This window comes from Taudactylus pleione, unplaced genomic scaffold (genome assembly GCF_031769625.1).
Source record: "Taudactylus pleione unplaced genomic scaffold, aTauple2 ptg000707l, whole genome shotgun sequence".
Classification (NCBI taxonomy): Eukaryota; Metazoa; Chordata; class Amphibia; order Anura; family Myobatrachidae; genus Taudactylus; species Taudactylus pleione.
Window position 1 is genome coordinate 15141651 of NW_028285109.1, and position 17430 is coordinate 15159080.

Sequence of the window (17430 nt, forward strand, 5' to 3'; positions counted from 1 at the left end):
TACTTCAGACTCTAAGGGACAATCCGCTTCTTTGGCATACTAGAAAAACGTGGCACATTCTTAGACACGAATTTTGGATTAAGAGCACATAAATCAATTTATCTCCCATTCATTTCTAACAAAGAGTTCCAGAATGAGCAGGCCTTATATCCATTTAATTTTTGGCGGGCCCATGGCATAGGTAATATGGGAATACTTATCAATACATCAACCAAAAGGCTTCTCACATTTTAGGAGGCTAGGGAGAGCTTCCCCACATTAGCTGCATAGCCCCTTGCATTTCTACAAGCCCAATACTATATAAGATCGACCTTATGGTCTTTTAAGAGTCATTATTGGACCAATCCTGATCTACTTTGTTCCCATGATAAAGCTTGCACATTGCTTCCCCATTGCCCTTACACCCCCATGTTACTAAATATACTAGACAGGGCCTATTTATCTCCTCACCACCAATTTTTAACGGGTGATTCACCAACTTCTCAATACTACAAATGTGGTGCTTAATTGGCGGAGAGCATCTTAGTGGCCAATAAATAATACAGAGTGTATCTTAGTGACCACTATATCATACAGAGAGCACCATAATGACCACTATACAATACAGAGCTAATCTTGTAGACCAATATACAATACAGAGCATCTTAATGACTGATCCACAACTTGCCCTCTTGACCTTATATACTCCCAACCTCTCTGCTTCCACTAATCACTGAATGCCTACTTCTTTACTTGTCTCTCTCCAATGGCACTCAATGGCTCATTTAACCAATTTCAAAGAAACCTTCTCTTGACCCAGACGCTCTTTCACCCAATCAATTTATTTCTCTCCTCTTATTTGCCTCCAGACTAATTGAACAACTTGTGTGTGATTCTCCATCTTGACTATCTGTAGTTTTTAACACTTCCCCCCACCACATTCTACTTATGTTTTGGTCCAAGTCTCCCCTTCCTTATAACAATGTTCAATCACTTCTATGATCTACTGTAATGTTTGCCGGCTAACAGGGGTCGATTACTACACAGAGGCAACAGACACAGAGATTGTGTCCTTCTTATGACCACCAAATAATCTTGCAGAGGTACAGAATGCCACTCAGTCCAAGGCTGGTGTTCCATACGTAGGTGGCACACAGTATTTGTGGGCTTGACTCATTTAGGAATGCTGACTAGACTTGACTGGTGCATATTATGAAAGTGAAACCTCATGATGTGGATGTTCATGCATAATCTGATATTAGTTGCTCATTTGTCCAGCACATCAATCTCTTTGGTAAATGCATCACTGCTCTTTGTGGGACCTTTGCTCCAGTTAAAAAAAAAAAAAAAAAGGACAAAAGGTCCTAGTCCCAGTCAAAGGTTCTGCTGTTGACTGCCGCGTTTCTTGGTGATGTTATAATAGACATGCCAGGGCGGATCCTTTTGGGAGCAAGCTGCCTTAGAAGGCACACTATTTGAAAGTGTCTGCGTTAGAGAGGCAGACAAGAGGATTCTGTACATCCCCTCTGATTTTTAAATGCAGCAAATTAGTCGGGCATTCACTGCATACTTGCCAACCCTCCCTGATTGTCAGGGAGACTCCCTGAAATAGTAGCAATCTCCCTGACTCCCTGAAGAGTCCAGCAATCTCCCTGATTGCAACATACCCCCATTATAAAGCTTTTGTATAAAAGAAAAAAACAGGGATATATACAATCAAAGGGAATCATTAGTATCATTTCCCTGCATTGGGTATAAGGCACAATGATCCCTATAGCTACATGCATTTTCTGAAAAGTATTAGTGTGTTTCATCAACAAACAGATCTTACCAACTGCTTTTGGGCTCATTTACATTTGGATGTAAGTCAATGTTATGACACGCCTCTCAGATGTAGCAGTACACGCCCACTTTACCGCCACGCTCATAGGTGCTGCTTTCATAATATCCCTGAAATGCTTTTTCAAAAGTAGGCAAGTATGATTCATTGCCTGCTTCGGAGCCAGAGCTATGCAGCATGTTGCCGCAGAAGCACACAGAGTGCAGGAAGAGGCAGGGCTATGCTAAATCGCCTCCTCCAGATCCTCCACTGGGTAGGGGTGAGCTGGGAGGCATGAGACACCTTCCCCAAAGCCAAGTACAGTTTTAGTCCAGCCTACCTATAAACCCTCATGACTGTGCCTGGAACCCATGCGTCAGGTAGAGAACTGAACACAATCAGACTGGCCGGGGTGTTTCTTCTTCCTATCTCGTGGCCACTAGACATGCCACCTCTACAATAAAGGTCTACGGAATCTCTTCTACAGATTTCTAATGGCAAAGTGGAGTGCAGTTCAGCTGTAACTAGCTCCTGACATTGGGTTAAGGGGAAGGGGAATTTACTGGCATTAATTCTATAATCTTGTTATGTGGGGTTTGTCCATTTAAGAAGGGGTTATATATTTGTTTTATTTCTTTAAAGTCTTTGTGACTGATCAATGTACCTATTTACTGTATTTTACAAACTCTGAAAATAAAAGATCAGACAAGTCAGAAAACGTGTGATGAAAGGAAAACCTGCAGTGTACAGTACACTGCTAAATGGCGGATACAGGCTCACTATAGTGCTGACCTTTCATCGGGGAATGCTTTTACCTGCATAGGACAATGTCGTTTTTTTTATTGTACCCAACAGAAACAACATTAGGCGACAACAGAATAGAGCAATATAAAAAAAAAAAAATCAAAATTTATTGAGAGATGGAAAAACCACTGAAGCATTAGCCAGCAAATGCTATCTAATGAATAATCCCAACTTTTAATTCAATCAATATATTAATATTTATACATAAGGCCTAGCTTTGGCATATAGCCGAAATGCATCATGCAGCCAAAGAGAGCTGCCCATCAACCTTCAACACTTTTTAAAATAATCACTGACATTCTATTAGTATGCAGCTGTATCAGGGAGGGAAATGCTAAGTAATGCAGACAGAACCCCTGGGATTAAAGGCGACAGAAGACTGTCCCTCAGCTGCGCTTTTAAAGTTCATTGCGTCTCAGGTGAGAATTAAAGCCCCATATACGATTGGCTGCTTATCTGCACTTGGTTCTGAGACCTGGGCATACCCCCTAAGCACAAACCTGTAAGTCACCTAAGTCACTGAGAATCAACTGGAAGCGACTTTGGCTCAGTGAAAAGGCAGCTGCTAATGATTGCAGTTTAGAGATCACATCTAATTTCTGTAACCATCACTTGAATCCCTGCCACTTGGCTGTCACGTTGCCTTATCTCTTGGCAGACAGATCCTAACACACCTGCCTTATTGCTATATTACACTTCACAGAAACGCTTTTAAATGCTCTGTAATTCACCCTATACCAAACTGTTCAGTGTTTATAGTAATGTGCGAGCTCAGAAATTCAGAACTGGGGAATGGAAACAGAGAGACCGGATTCAGCCACACAGGGATTACAAAGACGGATTCTATTGCATAAACCTAAAACTGGATTATAGTAAAATGTTACATAGCCTGCCATGCACTTGGTAATTCATATAAATAACAGCAACATGCATTCTTGCCAATGCTTAAAAATGTTCAATCAGTAAACATAACAGATCCCATTTAATTTAAACATAAAAACAGTTTATAGAGGGAGAGTTATGAAAACCCACACAAAGTAAAAGTTGGTGTTTCCTATAGCAACCATTAAGAGGTTTGCTCTGTATTGTCTAACCAGAACTAGAGAACTGATAGCTAGGGGTATATTTACTGTGAGAGTTTTTAGAAGTAGAGATGTTGCCCATAGCAACCAATCAGATTCCAGCTATTATCTTCTAGAAGGTGCTAGTTAAATGTTAAGTAGATCTGATTGGTTGCTATTGGCAACATCCGCATTTCTATAATCTCTCACTTTAGTAAATATACCCTAGACTCTAATTGCTTGCTGCTATAAAATCAGCTACTTTTCATAAATGTATCACACTGTATAAATCATCTCAGAGCATATATTGGTGATATGAGTTCATACACATGATTAACAGATTCATATTACGCTAGTTTTAGTATTCTTTGCTGCAAAATATTCTGATTTTGTTGTCAACTCTGCATCACCTTCAACTTTACTCCACATTACTGCAAAACTGATGGATTCTTCCTCTGTTTTCTGAGTAGAAACAAATGTAGAATGCTTTAGGACAGCCATGTCCTAAGGTGCGTATCCACTACCCGATTTTACGAGGCGATTGAACGATAACAACGTCATTATCGTTTAATAGTTTGAAAATCGGGCACGAATCGGGCAGTTTAATGTAAAAAACGACCAGCGATGCGTGTGCCCGCTTGTCTATTTGACATCTGTCATCTCCCCAGCATGCTGGTCAACCTGACGGCGTCGTCAGGTTGCCCATGTTCGGGGACGATTGATGTGCCTACACTGAATGTTTAGTGTAGGCACATCACAGACTGTGAAACGACTGCACGATTACAATGTCGTAATTGTGCACTCGTTTCACAGACGCTAAGTGGATACGCACCTTTAGTGCCGCAACTACCAAGCTCTGGGAACATGCCACTTAACATGACTGTCTAACAAGCCCTGCAGCATGTTCTTCAGCAGTGCCGTACTTTGCAGCCACGAGCAGCCGTAATGCCCCCACCCCAGACCCATTCTCTGCCACCTCCATTTTCCCCCCTTTTCTCTGCCACTGCCAATAATCCTCACTCCTACTTTTTCACCCCATAATTACCAGCTCAGCCACAGTTGTTTTTCTACCTAGTCTATCTGGCTGCTCCACAGTGTCGCAACTCATGATATTGGGGGAAGCAGAGAGCCAGGAGTCATCAGGGTCATGGGACAGGCATCTGTGCTGCCCCCTCAGCCTCATACTGTGGGCAGTAGCACCAGATACACCGCCCTTGATATGACCCAGTTTTTCATTAATCTCAGTCTACTGAAATTATGTTAGGCACTTCTTATTATATTCTGTGTAAATCTCTGAGTGCAGTTCTAGTATTCCGGGCCGGGTGGGCTGATTCAGCGGGGCGCCATGCACTGCCCGATTTGATGTAACTGAAATGCGCCCTGCTGAAGCAGCCGCCCCCACCCGTGGGGTTCACAGTGTCCCACGTGGAGGCGAAGTTCCGATGAAACAATCACCAGCGTGTGAATAGATGCGCATGCGCACAGCATCTATTCACACAGCAGGGAAAGCTTGGGGGCAGCAAGGCATCTTTGTGGATGCTGGGCATGCCCCCTACAGTGATGAAAAGTGGGCGTGTTTCCCTTCCCTAGTGACCACGCCCCCTTTTCAGGTGCGCACACGTTGTGCCCTTCTGTGAGAGCCGCCCTGCACATCCTGGAATGAACACTAAGTTCCATGCAAAAATATTTCACTTTGTCAAGAACAACTCCTTTCCTAACATTACAAGTATGCAAGGAAATGCATGCAGGTTCAGAATGGTCACACATCACGTCAATGAGATCACGCTTAGCATTAGTACAGAGTTACTTGGATTTGTGATGGCGCCTGTGGGTGTCTTAATAAAAATCCTTGCCTGCAACATTAGCATATTTTCGTATATCCGCTGCGTACAAAATTGCAGCAGCGATATCAATAGTGTGCTTCTCTGAATCAGGCCCATTGGCCAAGCCCATAGACTTGTCCATGGTACATAATCTACTGAGAAAGCAATTCACTACAACTAAAAGTAACAGCAGTAATATAAAATGAACTGGTTATCCACCTACGTTTATACATAAATATACTGATACAGTATATCCAATGCCCTTAAAGCAACAGTACTACATATTTATGAACAAGTGATACATTAATGCTGGTGGTAACATTCCAATGTATAATGAATGGTGATATTACTTGCATACATCTTACTCAATAACGGTATTAATGGACTTTGCACTATTATATGGAATATATTTTATCAGTAAAATTTAAATACTATAAACGGAGCTGACATTTATGCTTTTCATTCTGCCTTGGATAGATGGAGATGCTCGCTTTTATTAATGATGAATTAATATCACAATGTAAGGAAGGATTAAAAGCCAGTCACCCATTGTCATTTGGGTGTTGGGCTGAGTAAAACGCATCTTACTGTACACGTCTGACCTGATGAAATCTGCCAGGAAACAGAAAGCAAGTGAACTGGCCAACACAACGTACACTTAAGTGCCCCATTTTACAAAAGAGAATAACAAATTACCATAATTAGATTTCCCATTTCAGGCTGCCCACACATCTCTCACACAAATGTAAAGCAGTCTTACCTGCATAGCGCCCAGCTTCTCAGCTCCCCACTCTCTTTCATCTGCAAACCTGAACTGGGTAAAGGCATCCCCTGAAAGACAGGATAAACGATTCAGGTAAGACAAAAAGGATGGGTGTATTTTTTTATCAAGCTGTCCAAAAGTTTTCTCTTCCAGGATGGTTTACCATGGGTTGTCACAATGGATCCTAAATAAAGACTTAAGATGGGTACACACTAGGACGACAAATCGGTCGCCTGACTGTTCCGCCGTCTTATCTGATGATTGGCAAGTGCATACACACTTACCAATCATCAGTCCAATGTGTCGTGACTGACGTCATAACTGGGCGGGCATTTACATGTGCCCGCCCTGATGAGCTGTCAGTCACCGGTGGGCTCTGCAGCAAGTATACGGGCAGTCGGCTCCCCACTCTCTTTCATCGGCAAACCTGATGGGGATGCGAGCAGAAATCTGACAAAAGTCCCGGCGCTATGCTGTTTTCTGCCCTTAGTGCCGGGAAAACAGCATCGCGCCAGGAAGTTAGGTCGAGGAAGGCTCGTTCTCGCGCCTTAAAACAGGGTGTTTAGGCGCAAGAACGAGCCTTCCCCGACCTAACTTCTTGCTGAATTGAATAGCTCCGGGAGCTCATTCCCGGCGCTATTCACTTTGCGTTTAATTGAATCGTGCCCAATGGTAGTAAAAAAAAACAACTAACATTGAACAATCTTAAGATTGATAACGTTTCTATCAGTGCATTTTCTGGTACTTGCGGTATTTCCCTATTGCATGACATTGTAAAGTAACATGTATTATATTATCCTGTATGGTGGCCCTCTAGCACAGGCACATGGGACACCATATACATGCTTTCCCCCCTGATGGCCATAGGCCCACTCCCTGTCTCTCACTGGCAAATAGCCCGTTATAACACATGACCACCATGGATTGACTTTAAATGGTCTTGTATCAGACATGGAGATAAGTCTTTCCAAAACATTGATCTCAGAATTCTATCCCTAGTGGGAAGTATTACTGGCTAAGTTCTGTTTGGAACTTCACACTTAAAGAAGACAAGATAGCCCTTATGGTTTCTTATTTATGTGCCATTTTAACAGTCTTATTGAAATTGATACATTTCACTACACCATATTTTTGTTAGTGTTCCCTTCTCCTGCATTTTGATGGAATGCTACCTATGAGATATATCAGAAGCTATAAAGACCCTAAGATATTAAGATAAGCCTAAAGTATTAGATTATATAATTTTCCTGATATCTTAATTCACTGGCAAAATGTGGACATATTGCAAAATCAGGAGCGCTCTCTGCATATTATTCATTTTACAGATAGATGCAAGTGAATTTTAGAGGCGATTGCTGCCTTATGTTCTATGGAGGTGACTGAACAATATGTGCGATTGTAATAGGGACCCGTGACAGGCGACCACAGTTGTATGTTCTACCACCATTTCTCCTACTGCTTTTATTGCAAAACAATCAAATTCCACTAACTAGTATTTTCCATACTGTAAATTCTACATTTCTACTACTATCTACTGTATGTGCCTATCTTACTCCTACACTGAGCACTACACTCACAGTCGCTGTTGTGTGGGATAAATTCCTGCCATTTTTTCTCATTCCTGCAGTGACGTCTGATATTTTCTGCTTATTGTCGTGACACTGGCACCGCACCAGAGATTGTTGCCTTAAGGGTGGGTGCATACATATACATATCCCACTTGCCTACTTTTTAAAAAACATTTCAGAGAGATTGTGAAAGCAACATCTACAGTATGAGCGCGGCGGTAAAGTGGGTGTGTACTGCTACATCTGAGAGGCGTGTCATAAAATTGACTTACATCCACATGTAAACGAGCCGCAAAGCAGCAGTTGTAGCTCAGTAAGATCTGCTTGTTGATGAAAACACACTGATACATCATTGTGCCTTTTAACCAATGCAGGGAAATGGCACTGATGATCCCATTTGAATGTATATATATCACTGATATATTTTTTTTCCAAGTATGTAACAGCTACGTAATGGGGTAAATTGAAATCAGGGAGATTGCTAGACTGTTCAGGGCGTTTGCTACTATTTCAGGGACAATCAGGGGGAGTTGGCAAGTATGATACACATATAATGACAACACATAATGATGTATAACCACAATAAGGAATACATAAAGTAAATAAACTGGAAGGTGATGTGAAAATGACCAGCTTAAGACAGTAGCACCCAAGCCCTGTAAACAAGTCTTTAATTCAGTCTAATCTTATCTGGAAAAGGGTAATGAATGGATTAAATGCTTCCATGTCTCCACATAGTAAACATAATTAGCTATTTTGAGTATGTTATCATTTTTTCCCACAATCATTTACTGCATTAAAAAAAAAAATCAGCAAATTGAAGCTTGGAGCACTAGGTTTAAGTCCAAGCTTTAAAATTAATTTCTTAGCAAATAACAGGAAATGAATAACCATACAGTATCTCCAGGGTGTCTAGCAAAAAAAATCTACAAGACCTGATAATCAAATATTAGGGTCACAGTTAATTTTGGTTTAAATAAGAGAGCCTTCATTTTATTCCTAAAACGTTTATTCTTGCAGAAGGAATAGAACAATCTATATAATAAAGGTCAAGGACTTGTATGACATGAATCATGGGCGTAGTTATAGTGAGCGCAGGGGTGTGCCGTCGCTATAGGGCCCAGAGGCTTTAGGGGCCCTGAACCCAGGTTATATATTAGAATTTGCATAAAAATTTCCCAGATTTTCAAACCGCTGCCCATGCTGAATGGGGTGACTATATTTTCAGTGAGAGGTGTGTATAGTGGATGTTATAATGGTAAGAGTGCACTGTAATCTGGTATAATCTGACCTGCTCATTGCAATGTGGTATAATATGGACTGGAGGGCACTCAAATGTTACATAATATGAACTGGGGCACTGCAATGTGGAACATTATGAAGTAAAGGCACTATAGTGTGACATAAAATGAACTGGGGCACTGTAATGCGGCATCATTTGGAATGGAGGGCACTCCATGAAAAATTTGTACTAAATGTAGGGCAACAAAAAGCAAACCTATTGCCAGTAATAGTTTTTTTACTTGTCCAATACCCCATGCCTTTGCAGGAACTGACGTGCTCTGTAGTGCTATAGAATATAATTAGCGATATATAAAAAATGTATTGGACAAATAAAAAAACAAGACTGTCAAATGGAGTGCAGTATATAATTCAAGTTCCATTGACTTTACATCTTCCAAAATCCAGCTGTTGAATTTTCTTATGATTTGACGAAAATCATTTTTTTTTTGTCACCGATAAGGTCATGTAGGCCACTGATAAATTCTCCTATCAAACATTTTTTTTCCCCCAATGGCAACACTCGCAAATATCATAGTTGGTTCATATATATGTCGTGCAAAACATGATCCACAACAGCGCCAATCCAATTACTAATCATACAGCATATTTGAAATAAGAATTAGTCACAAATAAGACTTTCCTAACAACCAAGTAAAGAAGAACATCATCAATGTTACGATAAAAAGAATTAACCTTTAGGTTAGCGTTTTTCAACTGCTGTGCCGCGCAGTCAGATCCGCCGTACTGCGGACAGGTCAGAGCTGAGCTCTTCTGGGAGACTCAGACGTGCCCGGTCGTGACCTATGCTGACGCATCGGCATGAAATCACAGGTCACCAGCCAGCCTGCCTGCCCTCAGGCCCAGCGGCTACCAGCACACACCTGCCTGGTGACTGCTGACAGCTCTGCCGATGAGGGACAGGTAGGGGCAGTAAAATTAAACTTATTTTTTAAGTGGGAGCCGGTATAATTTATTTTTTGGGGGGAGCAACGTTTGTTTTTTTTTCTTTGGAAGCCAGCCAATGGTTTTATTTTTTGTGGCCAGCAATGTGTTTTTATTTTGTTTCTGTGGGGGCCAATGTTATTTTTTTAATGTGGGGTTAATGGTTGTGCATTTTATTCCTGTGGGGGCCAATGTATGTGTGTTTTATTTCTCTGGGACCAATGTATGTGCGTTTTATTCCTGTGAGGGCCAATGTATGTGCATTTTTTTCCTGTGAGGGCCAATGTATGTCTATTTTATTTCTCTTGGGCCAATCAATGTATGCAAATTTTATTCCTGTGGGGGCCAATGAATATGTATTTTATTTCTCTGGGGCCAATCAATGTATGTGCATTTTATTCCTGTGGGGGCCGATGAATGTGTGTTTTATTACTCTGGGGCCAATGTATGTGCATTTTATTCCGGTGGAGGCCAATATGTGTGGTTTTTTTTATGTGGGAGCCAATATGTATGTTTTTTCTTAGGTCGTGGACGCTGCATCGCCAGATAGTGTGCCTTGGCAATTTTAAAATCTTGTGTAGTGTGCCTTGAGTTGAAAATCACTGTTTTAGGTACAGTATGCGTTACTACTTAGGGAACACATGGTGACTCTCATAATTTGTTGTTCCATGATTACTACAAGGTCATTTCATTATCATCAAACCCAGAAATGTAAGATTGAATCTCTTATGAGACATAGACCAAAAGTGTTGATATTCAACATATCTACAAATTCACTGAAACTGTACTTTGTACCACTACCAAAACTTAGAATATCATCAATGAATCTCTGCCATGATGTAGCTTTAGAGATCGAAAATTAATTAGATTCTTGAATTATTGTTCTATTTTCCCACCAGCCCAGGAATACATTTGCATAATCCCCATCTAAATGTCCTTAAGGGGGTGGCAAAGTTTTTCAACAAACTGAAATACCTGTTGGCAAGTACAAAATCTAAAACCCAAACTTGTTGTGGCACAAATAATGCATGCTCCTGTTATTCTAAAATAATGAAATTGTGTACACATTAACAATTTGCATTATGAGATCCAGAGATTGGTACTACCTCCTCCACTTCTCCACATTACATTTATGTTGTTAACTTTATAGCAAAACCATGGTTTTTGTTTGAAATTTGTGTCAATACACTCTCTGACAGATTAAATACATGTAAACTATCACTACTTTCCTTGTGTACTATTTCTGTATGGTGATTGGTGTAGAGGATAGCATTACCGCCTCACCACAATGCATACATGTCCAACCATCCCAGAAGTCGCGGGACGCTCACGATTTTTTGGGTAACCCCACACACCCTCGGAAGGGTAGGCACTTCTCCCGCATTCTGCCCACTTCCTAGTGAAGTGGGCAGAATAAGGAGGATTTTTTTGCGGACCGGCGGGTTTGCGAGTAGGGAGCGTGACCTAATGACGCGATTCTATGAGAATTACGTCATATGGCCCACTCCCTTATTTAAATATGCGCCGTTCAAGGCAAATTGATGTGAGGGGCTGGGCTTAATGACCCAAACCGTCCGGCCCCCAACACCTCCCACCTGCTTCTCCTCCCTGGGCTTCTCCCGTGGAGCAAAAATCAAATGTCTGCAAGGCCCTAACTGTGTGGAGCTTGTATGTTCTCCTCGTGTTTACAGGTGTTTCCCCATTCTCCAGGTGCTCGTTTCCTCCAATACTACAAAAACATGCTGGTAGGTTAATTGGAGTCTGACAAATAGAAATCAGCCCTAGTATACATTTGGTAGGGAATATAAATTGTATGCTCCACTGGGGCAAGGACTGATGTAAATTGCTAAATATTCTTTGTACAGTGCCACAGAATATGTGTCCGCTATATAAATAACTGTTAATAAATAATAAGTTACGTTGCACCATTTGTTATGCTTTTTCTAAAGAAAACCCACAACTGCTACAGTTGGAGCTCTTAGACTTCCCAGCACCAAACAGTGGTGTGGAATGGCTATAAAGTCCAGACGGAGGCCCAAAGGCTGTAGATGCCAACAGGGGAGGTAAGCACCCTAACCCTACCCCTCCCTTAGTGGTGACTACCCTAACCTCCCCCTGGGGGTGCCTAACCCTATCCTCCCCCCTGAGGGTGCCTAATCCCACCTTCCTGCACCCTAAACCTAACCCTCCCGGTGGGGTGCCTAACCCTAACCTCCCCCTGGGGGTGCCCAAGCCTAACCCTCCCTCCCCGTAGCCTAACCCTAACCTTCCCCGGGGGGGTGCCTAACCCTAATCTCCCCCTGGGGCCCCTAAAACTAACCCTTTTCCCCGGTGGCTAACATCTTACAGGGCCCTGCTTACCTTCATTCGGGATGCCTGCTGTTGGGATTTAGTCGTCGAGCTAAATATAGGCATCGGGATTTCAACGCCTATCTTTAGTCCTGGGTTGGGATTCTGACAGCCGGCATCCCGGCCGCTGGTAAATTAACTACATCCCACTGGTGCTTATTCCTTTAGACCTACTGTACAGGTATATTGTAAAGAATTACAGCGCTGCGTACAACATTTCTATTGTCAAGAATGGTGTCGTCTGTGTGTATCCGAGGAATCTGCTAAAGAAATTAATCTCTATGATGCAGACAGATATGGCTCATAAGCAGTGTTAGTTTGGTAAAATCAGTAACTTTGCTTTGTCTAACTACATATACATATATGTTGATCTGTTTCTCAACAAAGAAAACATGCAATGCACATACGGTACTAAAACAAAAACAAGGATTCAATGTATCAGGTATTGTGGATATGATCCACTTCTATAGAATGGTGCCCGCCTTGTCCTGTACACGCCACGGAGTGAATGGCAAACAGTAATCCGTCACTATATGTGAAAAAGTTAAGAAGTGACTACGGGGCAGTTATTTACCCAAACCTTAAGTTGGCTACACACTAGACCAACTTTCATCCAACCATCTAATTAGTTGATTGGTTGGAATGAATATCTGGTAACGTATGGGAGTAAATGATGATCACCAATTTGCTCCTAACTGCCAGAAAACAGATGAAAATGGTCGGTCAGACAATTTTGTTAAATGTTTGATCAAAACAATTTGTTCAAACAACATATTTTAGTCCATTTTCCGGCGTTTGGGAGCAAATTGCTGATTGTCATTTGCTTCATCCCTTACCAAATTTTCATTCCAACCAATCAACTAGTTGGCTGGTTGGATGTAAGTTGGTCTAGTGTGTGGCCAGCTTTAATTGTTCGTGTGTTGCCCGGGATGTCTTCTTGGTGTCCGGGGATGACTTGCTTGAGTGTGGGCGGGGATCTCTCTGGACTGTGGAGCTCTAAGTAGCGCGAGTGGCGAGCAGTGTTCCTGCAACCTGTACAGGTACTGTATACAGAGGTGCTGTCATGGATTTTGCTGATTCTGACTAACATATTTGCTCTTCACAAGCTTGGTCAGAAGCTACTTCTGACCAAGGTTTATTTTTGTTCAATGTCTTTATCCAAACTACTGAATTGTAAACATATCTCAATTTTGCATTAACAAGTCCCAGATCTTTAGACAAGACACAACTTCTCAACACACAAATCCTCATGTTGGCAGCTCTCCAGTTAGGAGTTTGCTACCCACTATTTACCGTATACTACTGTGTAAAGACAGCCAACCCTTAACAGATCATGAGATTGCAGAGGAGCAAGATGCGGAGGAGACCCTTCATCCTCGCATTCGCACCAACCTTGTAACATCTTCTTCTCCGATGCACACCAGAGAAAACGTAAAGATATATCACAATTGGTACTTGGTACCAGACCACTTACACAACATAAGCTACTAGTAATTAGACATGGGTGTGGTACAGCAAATCTAACTGGTGACGTAACCAGCAAGCATTAGACCATCATCACACACATCCATATTCCATGTCATTAGCATACTACACCAACTCATTTGCCATCAAACATAACACAGTCACACTAATGATTAGGATACCATACTATTACCCTGCAAAGCGACATTATGCGATACCTTATGTATTGCATGTTGTTAGTCCGTTGCACTACCCTCATGTATCACACACACCCCTCCTTCCATTAATCCTTCACGATATGCTAAACACACCCCAATGTTTACATACAAACACCATTCGGCATCAGGTCCCAGCAATCCCCACTGTGTTTATAGTTGTTGTTTTTTTAATATTGTTTTATGATCAGCAGTTGTTATCTTAGCAGTAAAATTTGCTGTACCACAACCACATACAATTAGTTTATCATCGCTCTACTACTATGTTGACTTTACAAAATTATTAATGTGTTACAGCTACCATCATATTATTGTTTAATAAATCATTTAGTTTACCAACATCTGTTACCACACACCTTCACACAAGGTATACACCACCACCATACATGTAAACTAGGTGTAGGTGCTAAGGTTCTAACTCATATTGTAATTGCCCCAAAGTAGACCACATTTGAAAAGAGGTTCACAACCTGATTTCTCTTCTCATAGTGACTGATTACCGAATTCCTTGTTGTTCTCTCTCCTTCCCAGACCTCTATCAGATATTTCAAAACCTATTTAGAAACTCATTTGACAGATGTGATGAAATGTCAGATTTCCCGATGCTGGAAAAGCTCATGCCCTCCCTCTGTGTCCATATCCATGTGGATTATCTATCAGATAGAACACATTTCCAGTATCACTGAGAATAAGGCTGATCAATTTTCAGCCATATAGTCACCCTGGCTGATTTATCATGGTGCCCTAATCCTCCCACCCCCCACCTCGATTTTTGGTATATTAATACATTTCTGACCCTCTTCTTGGGTGCGCTGGGCATGTGACACAAACCCTCTTAGACCCCCATCTCTATGTGTGCATTCTAATGAATGTAGTTTTGTCATGTTATATTTATGTGTGTTAGAGCTTGTCTACATGTATGTTAGACAATTTAGTTAGTACTTAACTTCATACAAATGTTTTGGATGTTGGTAATTGATGTATCACCCCCTTCTCTCTTCTGTACTCCTCCCAATTTATTTGTAAATATTCAACAAAATAAAATGTAAAGAAGTTTATGGGTTTCTGTGCAGAGATTTTGAGATATTGGAGACTTTTAAAGCAGACATTTCTTCATATCTTATATATATATCTTTTAGACTCTATTTATGTCATTTTCATGACAGTGGCATAAGGAATATTGCAGACTTGATAAACCTTTCCACTGCGTATATTATTCTCTCTAAGGAAATGTTTCCAATTCTAGAGTAACCGCTAACCCTTATCCTTACAGGTACGGGATGCCGGTATTTAGGAACCCGGCGGTCAGAATCTTGACACCGGCATCCCGACCAGGTTAGAATGGCGATGCCACCTGGTAAGTAATCCTAACCTAACCCTACCCCTTCCTTCGCGCAGCCTAAACCTAACCTCCCCCCCTATGCCTAAACCTAACCCTCCCTCCCCGCAGCTGAAACCTAACCCTCTTCCTAGCGCCTAACCCTAACCCTTTACCCTCCCCCTAACCCCAGTACCTACCTTGGGGATTCTGGCGGTCGGGATGCCGATATTCTGATAAGTGTCAGGATTCCGGCATCGGCATTCTGACCACCGGAATCCCAGCAGTCGGGATTCTAACTGCATCCCCTTTTTATAATATATTAAAATAGTTTGCACAGTTTAGTTCCACTTTAATATAATGATGGCATAAAATGGAGTTGAGGAGGACAGTGGTAGACTGATGGCAGCACATATGCTTTAAAGGACATACGTACTTGAGTGAATTCTGTTCAACAAATGGACTGGCATTTATGAAAAAAAATGAGGGTATGGGGCCTGATTCTGAGTTGGAAGTCAATGGGACGGCATATTTGCTGCAGCCACATCCGTGCCTCATGCTAATTCTGTGGCTGATTTTACAAATACTGAGACGTCCACTTGCAGCATCTTGCTTCTGTGTAAATCTGTCTTGGTGTCTCTTTAGATGAACCATTGAAACTTACAACAGCTCTATGGCGTGTGCAGTTTTTCCATCTGAGCTTTGGGTTTGAGCGGCTGTGCAAGCCCGTGACACGCCCTCATCTGCCTAGCTGCCCCCTGTTATCTCCCAGGAATGCCCACTAAAAACTACACTACCTGCATCCAAATTTGTTGCGCGCCTCACAATCAGGACGCATGCGCAGTGTAACTCAGACCAACTACGTGAATATCGGCCTAGCATGTGGCTGAATCAGGCGCATAATATTTATGCCTGAATATGTTTTGGGGTTTTCTTTGCAAGAAAACATTAATTTATTGGAATAGGTGATGGTCTAGAAGACTAGCAAAGGGAATTTCACTGTTATACATTTTTAGTCTCCAAAATGTCAGTTTTAATTACAGCAATCTCAAACCCCTGTGTCCATACACTGACAGCTCTTTTGATGCACAGTCAGCTTCATTTATAAAGCTTTGAGCATTATTCAAATAAATAAATGCACATGAATAAAAACACTGATATGAATAAAATAGCTGAACAGTACAGAAAACCTGGGCCATTGGTCACTGTCTCTCTGGAAAGAATGGTACAAATAAAACTTCCTATAAGCTCTCCGACTAATGATATGTTGCACAAAATGAAGTATACAATAGAAGGAAATGGAATTGGTTGGGTTTAGTTGCTCAGTGATTTGACTCTGTAAGCAATCGCACATACACTCTGGGCAATAGACATCTGTGACTCCCTTAAAGAAAAAAAATACATATATTTTCTGCTCAGTGCCTTAGTATAAGCATATGTTGGGAGCATTAACCGCACAATATGCTACATAATAGGTATAATTCAGAGTTGCACGCAAGTTTTGCAGACTGCCTTGTCCTGATCTGCGGGGCAGCTGGGGGGTATGACCCTTTTAGAGCAGAATGGATGCCATGGGCACTTGCCAATGCTACATGCAGCAGTGAAAGAGATTTGAGAGGGCTCAAAAATGATAAGGGGCAGCATAACACTTCTCAGGGCTAGGCATACCATCTTGATGTGGCCACGACCCCTCCTCTCCCCTCTGTGACAATGCCTTGCTCCCTTCCTCGATCTTTGCACTCATAATATTAGGAGGTATGGAAAAGCAGAACTAATTTGTGTTGAGGGTTATTTGATTCCATTGCTAGCGCCCAAACAAAGATAACTTATTATGACCATATACCGCACATAGCTGACCCGGAGTCAGGATGGGGACATGGCTATGTCACGCACTTTGGGAGGGGGGGGGGGTGCAATGTGTGACTGTGTCATAGAGGCCGCTCCCTCTGAAGCATAAAAGCACCATTTAATTGCCACTCATAGAGGAGGCACCTCTGCATGCATCATAAGAATATAAGTTCTGATCGCGGGACAGTCCCCT

General features: G+C 41.8%; 1 protein-coding gene across 1 annotated transcript in view; it reads right to left on the reverse strand.

Annotated features, from left to right (window-relative positions):
* The window catches only part of AVEN (apoptosis and caspase activation inhibitor), a 584468-nt gene that overhangs the window by 36631 nt on the left and 530407 nt on the right, over positions 1-17430 (reverse strand). Inside the window, exon 3 of the mRNA XM_088456515.1 lies at positions 6247-6317. Within this exon, the coding sequence (XP_088312641.1) occupies positions 6247-6317 (71 nt within the window). The remainder of the gene's footprint in view (positions 1-6246; positions 6318-17430) is intronic.